Genomic DNA, 15,280 nt, shown 5'->3' on the forward strand with positions numbered 1-15,280 from the left:
TGAAATCAATGAACAATGGATGAATATTTTCGCAAGTCTCTCCAAATAGAAGTGGCCATCGGGGGTAGTATTCAAGTAAGTGATAGGTAGCTGAGCTAGTATTCAAGTAAGTGATAGGTAGCTGAGCTACACTAATATACTTAAAAGCAAACAGTATTCTCAATTCTTAAATATAAAACATTGACAGAAGGTATATCACAGAGATATACATTTCCACAGGATCAAATACACATGAACATAATTGGTTTTCGAAAACAGACATGACATAATTGAATGATGGATGAGAGTGCACGGGATCAAATATGTTTGCAATTAGAGAGTTAGTGAGCTAGGTTACACATTATATCGATCAAGCCTATAAAGAAAGAAACACATTGAAGAAAACCACACAGATAGTACTCAAAAAAGCAACAAATTTTATCTTCAGCCCCAATTCCACAATACTATCGGTATCCTCTAGTATTCAGATTAATGGTTATCATGAGTTAAACTAAATCACAGTCAACCAAAAAACTCAATCCATTCTAGCCAACTAACAGTTAAATCATTCAATAGTTAACAAATTGCTCTCAAACCCTAATATCAATATTCAATACTAATCAATTGCATTCAAACCTAATATGAAATTAAGACTTATAATTTGCATGCAAACCCTAACATCAAATATTCAAACCCTAATATCAAATATTCAATAATTAGCATTTGCATTCAAACCCTACTATCTGTATTCATAGCACGATGGTAAACATCATTCAAATAGAAGAACGCAATTCAACGCAATTCAAGTCGAAATGTATCTATTAATATAAATTAAAACAACATAACCAAAATCTTTGATAATCGAATTCAAAATGAAACCCCAATTAAAAAGTGACAGCAACTTCATAGAGTACTAGCAAAAACATTAAGCAAGTAAATGCGATAAAACAATCTAACGATAAGATTTCTGGAACCTAGCACGAGCACCACGCCCACCAAACTTCTTGGGCTCACAGCGTCTAGGATCAGCAACAAGAAGAGTACGATCATATCGAACAAGAATATCCTTGATCTCCTTCTTACTCTGTTCATCGACATACTTCTGATAGAAAGCCACCAACGCCTTCGCGATACTCTGCCTGATAGCATAGATCCGAGATATGTGACCTCCTCCCTTCACTCTGATCCTCATATCAACGCCGGCGAAACGGTGTCTTCCGAGAAGGAGAATTGGCTCGAATGCCTTGAAACGGAGAATGTCAGGCTGGACGAGTTCGATCGGAGAACCGTTGATCTTGATGAGACCGCGGCCTCTCTTGCAGTGAGTCACCGCGACGGCGTTTTTCTTCCTACCGAAGCATTGAACCTGTTCCATTTTGCTCTTTCAGCCGCCGCAGAAAAAGTGATAGCAGCTAGGGTTATGGTTTCTGAGGGTTTCCAAACTCACTCTCTAACTAGTATATATACACATAATATTGACAGATTACTGAAATACCCCTCTCTCATGAACAAACTGAATATATACTGTTTTATTCCAAATCTTTTTAAATTAGGATTTAATTTAATTTTTAGATTAATTTAAAAATTATTTACTCTTATTTAAATTGAATTTTATTATATATTTATAAATTAAGGGTTGTATTACTTATATTTGTTTATTAAATAGACTTTCATATAATCAATTTTTTTAAACTATATATATAGTATTTAAAAAACAAATATTTTAATTGTTTATGTATGAAATATATTACGAGGTTTGAATTTTATGTAATTCATGCAACTATGCTTTTATGAAATATATTAGGGTTTAAACAAATTCATCAAATATATTACGGTTAAAACAAATTCATTCAAATATAATTTATATTGTTCTAGCATTTCAAAAATCATGGTTTAAACAAATTTGTGAAATATATTACGGTTTAAATAAATTCATTAAATATATTATGGGTTAAACAAATTCATCAAATATAATTTATATGTATTTCAAAAATTAAAATTTTTTGTAAGTAATAAATATTCATTTGTCATTTAAAAAAAACGTTTTTTAATTTTTTTTTTATATTTTAAAAAGATATATATTTTAATTAATATATCATTTATTTAGATATACTTATAAATATAATTAATAAATTTTAATTAATATATCATTTATTTATTAATGTCCTCACGACTTATTAATTTTAATTAATATATCATTTATTTAGATATACTGATAAATATAATTAATAAATTTAATTATGTAATGCACAATAATTATATTAAATAAATAGTATATTAAGACGGTCATAAATAATTGACCATTACATCTTCTTCAATCTTTCATAATCACAAACACAATAATAACTACCATATGAGAAAATACAATCAACCCAATTGATTTATAAAATCAAACAAATCAGTCGCTCCAAAAAGAAGAAAAAAAAGGTTGAAGAAGAAAAGATGAAAAAGAAAAAATGGTAGTTGAAGTTAAAGACTCTTAATTTGTTCTACAGGCTTAATCATAATCGATTAAAATGCAATGTTTTTTCTTATAAATAAAGATCTATTAAGTCTAATTAGTGCTTTTTAGTCATTTGCTTAGTTTTAATGACTATTATTAAACAATTAAATTTTAAGATAATATTTTTCAAATATGTCTAAAAAAATATAAACAATAACTTAATTAAATTTAAATTTTTGTAACTTTTGATAAAATTTAGAGAACTTTTATTTTATAAGAATAAAAAATATATTTAACTTTAATATTACATAAATAATAGAGTTGAAAAATAATCAATAAATTATATACTTAAAATAAATAATAAGTTTTTGCAATAGACTACATAATCAAATTTGCAACCTTACTAAACATTAAATTAAAATTATCTGAGTGTCGTGGTGTGAAAATACCTAGAGCGATAGCACACTTGAAATGCGCCACCGAACTTTATTTATTCCAAAAAGAAAGAGAACATATTAATAAAACCTTAAAAGAAAAAAGAAAATTGTCGTCGCAATTAAATTTGGGTTCGGGAGCCGACTATGCGAAGAAAAGGTATTGACATCTCTCACATCTGTTGTACTTAACGGTAACCATATCTGTTGTACTTAACGGTAACCATTTAGTTAGATTTGTGAAAAGAAGGTTAGCTTACATGACTTGTTTCCTTCTAATTATTAAAATGTTAAAAGAAAAAAGAAAATGTCTAAAAAAAAGGTTTTTATTATGGTGCTTGACAAGATTGTGAGTCTTGCTCCTACGTATCCCCAGATGCGATGAGGAATTCAAAAATGGATTTTTTGCATGGATTCGGTTTGTGTTTGATGGCTATTGTGAATGTTGAGTGAGATTGTGAGAGGAGGCAGAAAGGAGAGAAATGTGGTTATAGTGGAGGTCACCGAAAGTGTTTTGGTGGTGAGAGGTGTTCGAGTTGAAGGTGGCGCCGGTTTGTATTAGTGGTGGTTAGTGCGAAGAAGAAGATGGGAAGGTGGTGTGAAGTTTCGCTGGAAGTGGTTTGTTAGACGGAGTTCAAAGGCATAGGAAGTATGAAGGTGAGGGATATGGTTTGGTTATTGGATGATGCAAGTGAGAGGAGGCTATGTGTATTGTGAAAGAGGGAATTTGTTGTTTGGTTCAGTGAGGGGAGAGAAGACGTAAGGAGATGGTTGCAATGTGGGGTTAGTTTATGTTGAGAGATGTAAGGTGAGGTTATTGTGTTGGAGAGAGTTATGGAGTATGTTGTAGATATTGTTTGAAAGTGAATAGGGAAGAAGTGTTTTGCTGGAAAGTGTCCTCCCTTTTCGCTTTTCATCTAACCTATAATTTGAGATCCAACTAGACTCATTCATAGTTCATTCATGTGTATCCTTCATCCATGCCTAACACATGCTAACAAACATCATAGACCAAGGTTCGTAGCTAATGAAAAATGGGTTTTGGCCTGAAGATTGTGGTAAGGCTCACCATATGGAGAAACCCTAATTTCTGGATTCTTTGAGACCTTGATTCTTGAAGATTACACCATGATATTCATCTCCGCATCCAAACCCTGATTCTTGATCTTGATTTCATTAGGGTCTTGTGTTTGACATTTTATCACTAACTTGACTTTCAAACCCTAACTGTGGGCCATGGTTTGAGATGTTGCTTGTGGAGTTTTGTGTTTGGTTTGAAACCCTAATTTTGATCAGGGAGGTTCATGAATCATATGTTTTGCTTTGATGTGTTGGAAACCCTAGCCGAGGCTCATGACTTGGTTGTACCACTTATGTTGACTTCTCACTTGACCTGAGATCCTTGGTTGATACATAACCTTAAACTATGACTACCAAACCATAATATATGGCTTATTTTGATTGGCCTATAGGCATACTTACATTCGTGTTTCATTGTATATGGTCATTGGTCCAATTTGACCTGATTCACTTTAATCCATTGGTCATCATTTGGTTCAAGTTTCATACCGTTCTCATTCATTGTTTCCATTATGTGTCAAGGTTCCACTTAAATTAAATTGGTTCAAGATTCTTTGTATGTTTGCCCAAATTATTTCATGGTTAGAAGATTTGCAATTTCCATTCATTCACGCAAAAGCACTTGTTTCAAAGTTGGTTTCATTTAAATTCAAGTTTGTTTCATGTGTTTCATCAAGAACACTTGGCTAAAAGATACAATTCATTCCTTCCATTACATAGTCCATGAGACATTGGAAAATTACGAAGAAAATGACATTTTTGCATAAGTTGATTTTTGGTCAACTGTTGACTTTTTGGTCAACCCATTGACCAAAGTCAACTATTTCCCATTAGTCATTCTAAAACCATTTATCCATGTTTATGCTATGGTCCATTGCACACCTTAACCCTTGCTCATGTTTCGTCCATTTCCAAAGATTATGTATAATTGTTCTTACATGTTCATTACCATTAACCCAAGTCATTCCAAACATTCACAACCTTCCATATTCATATTGAACCATTCAAAATAATAGTTATTACAATTCAATACACATTCAAATCCTTTTCCATATACCAACATGAATATTGAAGGTGCCTTTCCATTTTCAAACAAATCATTTAATTTTATTCAATACATTTCAATAATCGGCCATACAAATCAAACTCAATCAACATTACCATTGATCCAAATTCCATACATGTATTAGAAATTCTGTTCCCAAACATAGACCATTTAGTTCATATCTCAAAAAGATGGAAGACTTTGTTTACATAATGTGGAATTAGATTAACATGGATTGTCGGGGATTGCTCCAGACTTTGAATCATTAGGAAGTTCAATTCATGGAAAAGAAATTGAAAAGGGGTGTGTTAGAAGAGTGTTGGAACTTGGTAAAAGAAAAAACGTGTATAGCATAGCATGGCTATAAGCAGGATGTTTCTGTGACATACAAAATCCTGGTTTGTGCAAGAAATGATCGTGTACTTTATGAAGAAGCAATTAAACTTGTTGGTAGAGTTGAAGGAAGTATATGGATACAAAACAGTTGGAACTGCCACACTTCACACGCCAAATATCATTGTTTCAAGAAGTTCAAAAAAAGAAAAGACTTTATACAACTTGAATTGAGAAGTAGCAAACTAGTTACCAACTAATAGCATAACAACACAGCATACAGTTCAGTTATGGTTTCCATGAAAAAATTGACCTTCATGTTACAATTTCATTTCAATTCCTAACAACATTTGGCACTAACTAAATGAATCGATTAAGAATCATCATGGCAATTTTGTGCTAACTGTTACCTTCAAAATAAGGGATCAGTTCATGGCAAACTGAATGCTGGCATTTGATTCGCATCAACCAATCTCATTTCCTGCATCACAAACCGACAATTCGTTAACATCTAATAAGCTAACTAAGTTTTTTTCCAATACAATGGACGACTACAACATCCTTTACCAACAGAGTCACAACTTAACATCATTTTGCCAATTGAATTTTCCAGAACTAATATTAATTTAACAGAGTTTCTAACAGATTTACAACTAACCACTAACTGAATTAAAACCAACAACTAACTAGAAACTGAATTTATAACTAACCACTTCATTTCAAAGTGAATTCCAGTTGAATTTGTAACTGATTTTGGTGGCTATATAAGCACACGATCACACTTCAGGTTGGAAAAAAAAAATCATTTTCTTCTTCATTCTTTTCTTCTTCACTTTCCTTTTCTTCCACATTCTTCACTCTTCCAACTTCAATCATCTTCAATCAACTCCATTCTTCACTCTTCAAAAATTCATCATTTCTCACTTCCAGATTCTGCAACTTCCATTTGCAAAATCTCCATCTTCACTCTCCACCATAACACACCATCTTCGAAGCTTTGGTCCTTCCCGATTCTGCATCAACTGTTCTTCGCGCAACTTCTTCATTCAACCTTTGAGTCCATACATTTCCGTCGCTGCGAGAACGCAACAACAATCGCAACTCAGAACACAAGATAACAGTGCAACAAGCAAGAAGAAAAGAGACACGAAGAAGAGTAATTACTTGCAAAATTGTCGTCGTCAATCCACTGCGTCAGAACTCGGTACGCTTATGCATTAAATTATCCCTCTTCTGTATGTCACCATATTTCCATCTCCAATGGGAGGCGCCTGGGCCATAGCCCCAGGCCCAGGACAATCCCTTTTATTTACCACGATTTCAGATTGTCAACACCCCCACTGATTCAAGCCCATTTTCAGGGTTTTTTTACATTGTTTTGGTGATTGGCTTTTAATTAGGGATTTAGATGCTAATTAGGTTTTAGAATATTTGCTTAATTAGGATTTAACTAGGTTAATTAGATTAGATTTAGAATATTAGAATATTAGAACACTATAGTTAGTTAGGGTTATTAGAGATAATTAGATTAGGTTAGATTTTAGAAAATTAAACTTTTAGAACCTTATTAGAATTTTGGAATTTGATTAGAAAGTTTAGGTTTTGATTAAGTTTTCTTTAGAGTTAAAACCATTAGAATAGTTTGGGAATTTAGAATTGTTTTTAATTAGGATTTCAAGATTAAGAATTTATTTCCATCTTGCGAAGTGACTATTTTACCCTGTAGGGATTATTTTATCATTTTTGCCCTTGAATTGCATGTTCCCTTAAGACTAGAATTTGACATAGATTTTTAATCAAACCATGACTAACTATAACATGATTCCTTAGACTAGTTTGATAATTTCTAACCATTAGATTAGGTTCTAACCTAATTTTCAAACTAAATCTTAATCCTCGATTCAAGTTGATCAAAAGTGATTTTGATTATTGAACTTGTATAATCCCAGAGTTTAAATTGAGTGACCAAAAGACCCTTGGTCACTTAATAAGACTATAATCCCACAGTCTAAGTTGTGGAGCTCGATACTTTAAGTCAGATCTATTTTGAAGGTCATAAAGGAGAGAACCTTTAGTGGTTGTAGGATAACCTAGAAAAATGCTTCTAGTAGCACGAGGGTCCAATTTATCTCTATTTCTTAGGAAGGTAGAAGCATAAGTGAGACAAGCAAAAGATTTGAGATTAGTGAGGTTGGGAGGTTCTTTAAATAATATAGATCATGTGGTGTGTGAAAATCTAGGGTATGGGTACAAAGTATATTTGGCATAAGGAAAAATACCAAAAATATTAAGATATATTAGCATGAAAAAGGAGAGACCTAGTAACATGTAGTAGGTGTTTGTGTTTCCTCTCAATAGTGGAGTTTTGTTGTGGGGTTTCAATATAACTCCTTTGATAAATAATGCCTAGAGAATCATAGTAAGATGTCATAAGAAACATATTACCATTATCACTACAAATGTTTTGATTTTACAAGAGAATTGGGTCATAGCATAATTGATGAAATTCTTAATATGAATTCTAGTTTCAGATTTGTTGTGCATAAAAAAAGTTAATGTGTTTCGAGTAAATTCATTCACAACAATAAAAAAAAATATTGAAAACCATCTAAGGTGAGGGTCCTTATAGGGCCCCATATATCCATGTGAAGTAATTTAAAAGCATGGGAAGTTTTACTAATACTAGTGGAAAAAGAAAATTTGCTTTGTTTAGCAAGATGACAAGCATGTAAGGTGTAACACCCTTCTAAAATACCCCAAATATTTAATCAAAATAACAAATATGTATCTATCAGAGTAAATATGCAATTAAGGGTGTCACACAATATTTCACACTATTCATCAAAGTAGCTTGTCATGCTCATTTATTTATCAAATAAAACAGTTGCATAATACGCAGCGGATAGAGATCAAATCGATCATTCAAAACATGCAACATACTACATGTAAACTGGTTCAACAATCATCAACAACACAATTAAAATGTTCCCTCCCGATGTTACATCTATCAGAGCATGACCCACTAAGGAGACTACACTAGACTCCAAGTATTAGCTTCTACTCAACTCATTGCTCGTTACCTGAAAAATAGATGTAAGGGTGAGTTCCTCAATCGATATAGTAAGCATTATAAAATATCATGTCATGTTAAGTAATTTAACACATTAATCACCCTAATCATATCACACATTCAGTAACGGCACATCAACCCAATTATCATACTCAATACTACACAATTCATGCTCATACTCAATGTCAACACAACCACACGTATAATATTGGAATACATCCATTCATATTATACGCCATACATACATTATGAAATGAGACTCCACACACGCGGTACCGACTATTCTTGAACATATAGTTCAAGCTCACCGATCAAATCCAGATACGGCTACTGAGCTCACTAGTCCCACTCATTTGAGATCTAGTGACTCACTCACTAATTCCTCACCATGGGAATTAGCTACAGCCCCAAAGGCTATGTTATGCACACTAATCACCTAGCATGCAAACATCAACAACGAATCCACAATGATTCACTCACTAATTCCTCACCATGGGAATTAGCTACAACCCCAAGGGCTATGCTATGCACGCTAATCATCTAGCAATGCAACATCAACAACAATCCACAATGGACATATCCTCACACTCTAAGCCATACAACAGTCCATTCACAAATACATGCATAATATATACATTCACAATATTATGCATATCATCATACATCATCAACACATGTATCAAACACCATATCATGTCAAATAATCAATCACAGTATTAGCACACTCTACTAATACCCTTACTACTCAAAACAACAGGAAATAATCCCTATTACATCATCCGCCAACATATGCCAACCATCAATTAAGTACACAACATTTAAAACACCAATTTTCCACTCTGCAACAGTGTTAACCGGTTAACGCCCTGGGTTAACCGGTTAACGCAGCACAAACACGCTTCCTGCCCAAAACTTAACAGTGTTAACCGGTTAACGCCCTGGGTTAACCGGTTAACGCAGACAGAACAGCAATATCTCAGCAATCACAACAGTGTTAACCGGTTAACACCCTGGGTTAACCGGTTAACGCAGACAAAACAGCAATTTTACACAATACAACACAGTGTTAACCGGTTAACACCCTGGGTTAACCGATTAACGCAAGACAGAAAGTTGTTCCTGCGCTAACACAAGGCAGAATGCAGAATTCTCCGCATTTTCCGCCGTTGGAGGACTTCCGGACCTCCGATTCCAATTCCGTAACAAGCTATACGTCCAGCAATTTACGACTCACACGACTATCGATTCAATTACAGTTTTTAACACAGTTTATCCAACGTAATTTTCAGCATTCACAATCCCAATTAGGGTCAATTCAACGGTTTATCACTACCCATTACATGCTAATCCATAATACCCATTAAACGACGATAAACCCCCCTTACCTGAGTTAATCCGGCGAATCTTTTAGCTTCAAGCTCTTCCTTCTTCAACCTTCTTCCTCTTGTTCTGCCTCTTTGCTCTTTCTCCACTTTCCACTTTTCAGCCGCTTCTCTGTTTTTCACGTAAAAACCATTTCTTTACCAAATGGACTCTTTTTCTTATTTCCAACTTATATATATTTTCCAATAATTATTATTCCAATAATAATAATAATAATAATAATCCAATAATTCCAATTATTTAATTAAATTAATAAATATAATATTAACTTAAATTAAATAATTATCTTATTTTTATCGGGGTGTTACAACTCTCCCCCACTAAAAGAGTTTTCGTCCTCGAAAACATACCTCCAGCGAACAACTCCGGATAAGACTCCTTCATCTGACTCTCCAGTTCCCATGTCACATTGCCACCTGCTGGTCCTCCCCAAGCTACCTTCACCAAGGCAATCTCTTTACCCCGCAACTGCTTCAACTCTCGATCCTCGATCCTCATAGGTGATGTTTCAACAGTCAGGTTATCTCTCACCTGTACATCATCTATTTGGACTACATGCGACGGATCATGAATGTACCTCCTCAACTGAGACACATGAAAAACCTCATGCAAATTCGCAAGCGACGGCGGTAAAGCGATACGATAGGCTACCTCCCCTATCCTCTCCAAAATCTGATAAGGACCAATAAATCGAGGTGTCAACTTCCTCGACTTCAAAGCTCGACCAACCCCAGTTATCGGAGTAACACGAAGAAACACATGATCTCCCTCTTGGAACTCAAGTGACTTCCTCCTCTTGTCGTGATAACTCTTCTGACGACTCTGAGCAATTCTCATCTTCTCCTGAATCATCTTAATCTTTTCCGTAGTCTGTTGAACAATCTCCGGTCCAACCACAGCACTCTCACCGGACTCATACCAACATAAAGGTGTCCGACATCTCCTACCATACAAAGCTTCAAACGGTGTCATACCAATGCTCGAATGAAAACTATTGTTGTAGGTAAACTCAATCAAAGGTAAATAACAATCCCAAGCACCTCCTTTTTCCAAAACACAAGCTCTCAAAAGATCCTCAAGTGACTGAATCGTCCTCTCCGTCTGACCATCAGTCTGCGGATGATATGCAGAACTCAATCTCAGCTTAGTTCCCAAAGCCTTCTGCAAACCTTCCCAGAACTTCGATGTAAATCTAGGATCTCTGTCCGAAACAATACTCGACGGAATACCATGCAAACTTACAATCTTCTCAATATACAACTCAGCTAATTTCTCTAACGGATAATCCATTCTGATCGGGATGAAATGAGCCGACTTTGTCAATCTGTCAACAATCACCCAAATAGCTTCACAATTCTTATTTGTCCTCGGCAAACCAGACACAAAATCCATACTGATACTATCCCACTTCCACTCTGGAATAGTCAACGGTTGCATTAGCCCAGACGGCTTCTGATGCTCAATCTTTGACTTCTGACAAGTCAAACAGGAATAAACAAAACTCGCAATTTCTCTTTTCATCCCCGGCCACCAAAATAACTTCTTCAAATCATGATACATCTTCGTAGCTCCAGGATGAATACTCAGGCCACTACGATGTCCTTCCTCAAGAATACTCTTCTTAAGTTCGATAACATCCGGAATACACACCCGATTACCAAATTTCAAAACACCATTCTCATCAACTCTGAATTCACCACCTTGACCTTGATTCACTAGAGTCAACTTATCAACCAAAAGCACATCGGATTTCTGACCCTCTCTAATCTCATCCAGAATACCACTCGTTAATTTCAACATTCCCAATTTAACACTATTGTGAGTACTCTCACACACCAAACTCAAGTCTCTAAACTGCTCAATTAAATCCAATTCCTTAACCATTAACATAGACATATGCAATGATTTCCGACTCAATGCATCAGCCACTACGTTTGCTTTACCCGGATGGTAATTCAAACCAAAGTCATAATCCTTCAGAAATTCTAACCATCTCCTCTGTCTCATATTCAGCTCTTTCTGATCAAACAAATACTTTAAACTTTTATGGTCACTGAAAACCTCAAATCTTGATCCATACAAGTAATGCCTCCATAACTTCAGAACAAATACCACAGCTGCCAACTTTAAATCGTGTGTCGGATAGTTCCTCTCATGAACCCTCAGTTGTCTCGAAGCATAAGCTATAACCTGCTTATTCTGCATCAACACACCACCCAAACCCAACAATGAAGCATCACAGTAAACCTCAAATGGTTCCGACGGACTCGGTAATATCAGAATAGGAGCAATAGTTAACCTTCTCTTTAACTCTTGGAAACCTTCTTCACATTTTGAGTCCCAAACAAACGCTTGCCCCTTTCTGGTCAACATCGTCAACGGTAACGCCAACTTAGAAAATCCCTCAATGAACTTCCTATAATAACCAGCCAATCCAAGGAAACTTCGAATCTCAGCAACAGACTTCGGAGCTTCCCACTTAGACACCGCTTCTATCTTAGAAGGATCAACAGCAACACCACCTCTTGAAATTACATGACCAAGAAAACTAACCTCTTCTAACCAAAATTCACACTTAGACAGTTTAGCAAATAACTTCTTTTCCCAGAGAACTTCTAAAACCACTTTCAAATGTTCAGCATGCTCTTCTTCAGATTTCGAATACACCAAAATGTCGTCAATAAACACCACAACAAACTTATCTAGGTACGGATGGAAAATCCTATTCATATACTCCATAAATACTCCAGGCGCATTAGTCACACCAAAAGGCATTACAGAATACTCATAATGTCCATACCTTGTTCTGAAAGCAGTCTTCTGAATATCCTCAGTTTTCACACGTATCTGATGATACCCAAATCTCAAATCTATCTTGCTGAACACACTCGCACCAACCAATTGATCCATCAAATCATCAATCCTCGGCAAAGGATACCGATTCTTGATCATCACTTTATTCAGTTGCCTGTAGTCCACACACAACCTCATAGTACCTTCTTTCTTCTTAACCAATAACACTGGTGCACCCCACGGTGACACACTCGGACGAATAAATTTCTTATCCAACAGATCTTCCAACTGACTCTTCAATTCAGTTAACTCAACAGCAGACATACGGTACGGAGCCATCGATATCGGTCTAGTACCAGGTACCAAATCAATCGAGAACTCAACTTCACGCTCTGGCGGTAATTCATTCACTTCTTCTGGAAACACATCAGGAAAATCACACACCACTGCTAGATCACAAATCGCCAGTTTATCTTTAGCCTCCAAAGTCGCTAACAGCATAAACAACTCTGCCCCATCTGCTACTGCCTCATTCACCTGCCTTGTTGATAGAAACAAACTCTTTCCTTCCTCAATCTCAGGAAGGATCACAGTCTTATCAAAACAATTGATATAGACTCGGTTAAACACCAACCAGTTCATACCCAGAATAACGTCAATCTGCACTAGTGGAAGACACATTAGGTCCATCCCAAAGTCTCTACCAAAAATACTCAAAGGACAATTTAAACAAACTGAAGTAGTAGTCACTGAACCCTTCGCAGGAGTATCAATCACCATACTACCATGCATCTCAGATATCTCTAACTTAAGTTTCACAGCACAATCCAAAGATATAAAGGAATGAGTAGCACCTGTGTCGATAATAGCTACAAGAGGAAAGCCATTAATATAACACGTACCTCTGATCAAACGATCATCTGCAGAAGTCTCAGAACCCGATAAGGCAAAGACCTTGCCTCCTGACTGATTCTCTTTCTTCGGCTTAGGACACTGTGGACTGATATGACCCACCTCTCCACAGTTGAAACAAGTTACAGTCTTCAACCGGCACTCTGCAGCCAAATGACCACCTTTGCCACACTTGAAACACTTCATCTCAGCACTGGTACACTCATGGACACGATGTCCAGCCCGACCACATCTATAACACTTAGCAGGGGCGCTAGAGTCTCCCCCACTAGGCCTCTTCATCCCACTCTGCTTCTGAAAACCTTTGCCAGCTGCATACGGTTTTCCACGATCATTCTGATTCTTGCCTTTCCTATCAACCCTTTGCTGATAGCTCTCTGCCCTGGCTTTGGAATCCTGTTCAAAAATCCTGCAACAGTCAACCAAGTCAGAAAACACTCTGATCCGTTGGTATCCAATAGCCTGCTTGATCTCGGGACGTAACCCGTTCTCAAACTTCACACATTTCGAAAATTCTCCAGCAGCCTCATTATAGGGAGTATAATACTTTGACAGCTCTGTGAACTTAGCAGCATACTCAGTAACAGACCTGTTACCCTGTTTCAATTCCAAGAACTCTATCTCTTTCTTTCCTCTGACATCCTCCGGAAAGTACTTCCTCAGAAATCTCTCTCTGAATACAGCCCAAGTGATCTCAGCATTCCCAGCAGTTTCCAACTCAGTGCGGGTAGCAACCCACCAATCATCTGCTTCTTCTGACAGCATATGCGTACCGAACCTGACCTTCTGGTTATCGGCACACTCAGTCACTCGGAAGATTCTCTCTATCTCCTTCAACCACTTCTGAGCGCCATCTGGATCGTATGCTCCCTTGAACATTGGAGGATTGTTCTCCTGGAACTCACTCAATTGACGAGCAGCTCCCATTCCCACAACATTCGGATTCCCTCCAAGTACTCCAGCTAGCATACCCAGAGCCTCAGCAATCGCAGCATCGTCTCTACCTCTTCCAGCCATCTCTATTCTGAAAACCCAACAAGCTAAAACAATAAGTACTGATAGGGTTACACAACACCTATCCCGTACAGGGGAAACAGAATAATTACGACTCGACTCGACCGACTATGCTCTGATACCACTAATGTAACACCCTTCTAAAATACCCCAAATATTTAATCAAAATAACAAATATGTATCTATCAGAGTAAATATGCAATTAAGGGTGTCACACAATATTTCACACTATTCATCAAAGTAGCTTGTCATGCTCATTTATTTATCAAATAAAACAGTTGCATAATACGCAGCGGATAGAGATCAAATCGGTCATTCAAAACATGCAACATACTACATGTAAACTGGTTCAACAATCATCAACAACACAATTAAAATGTTCCATCCCGATGTTACATCTATCAGAGCATGACCCACTAAGGAGACTACACTAGACTCCAAGCATTAGCTTCTACTCAACTCATTGCTCGTTACCTGAAAAATAGATGTAAGGGTGAGTTCCTCAATCGATATAGTAAGCATTATAAAATATCATGTCATGTTAAGTAATTTAACACATTAATCACCCTAATCATATCACACATTCAGTAACGGCACATCAACCCAATTATCATACTCAATACTACACAATTCATGCTCATACTCAATGTCAACACAACCACACGTATAATATTGGAATACATCCATTCATATTATACGCCATACATACATTATGAAATGAGACTCCACACACGCGGTACCGACTATTCTTGAACATATAGTTCAAGCTCACCGATCAAATCCAGATACGGCTA

The 15,280-nt window shown here is 36.2% G+C and overlaps 1 protein-coding gene across 1 annotated transcript; it reads right to left on the reverse strand.

Annotated features, from left to right (window-relative positions):
* Positions 1-780: 780 nt before the first annotated feature.
* Positions 781-1,467, reverse strand: LOC127107253 (40S ribosomal protein S16). Its single transcript, XM_051044551.1, has one exon. The coding sequence runs from the start codon at positions 1,352-1,354 to the stop codon at positions 932-934; it is 423 nt and encodes a 140-aa protein (XP_050900508.1). The 5' UTR covers positions 1,355-1,467; the 3' UTR covers positions 781-931.
* Positions 1,468-15,280: the final 13,813 nt, after the last annotated feature.

Source organism: Lathyrus oleraceus, chromosome 7 (genome assembly GCF_024323335.1).
Source record: "Lathyrus oleraceus cultivar Zhongwan6 chromosome 7, CAAS_Psat_ZW6_1.0, whole genome shotgun sequence".
Taxonomy (NCBI): Eukaryota; Viridiplantae; Streptophyta; class Magnoliopsida; order Fabales; family Fabaceae; genus Lathyrus; species Lathyrus oleraceus.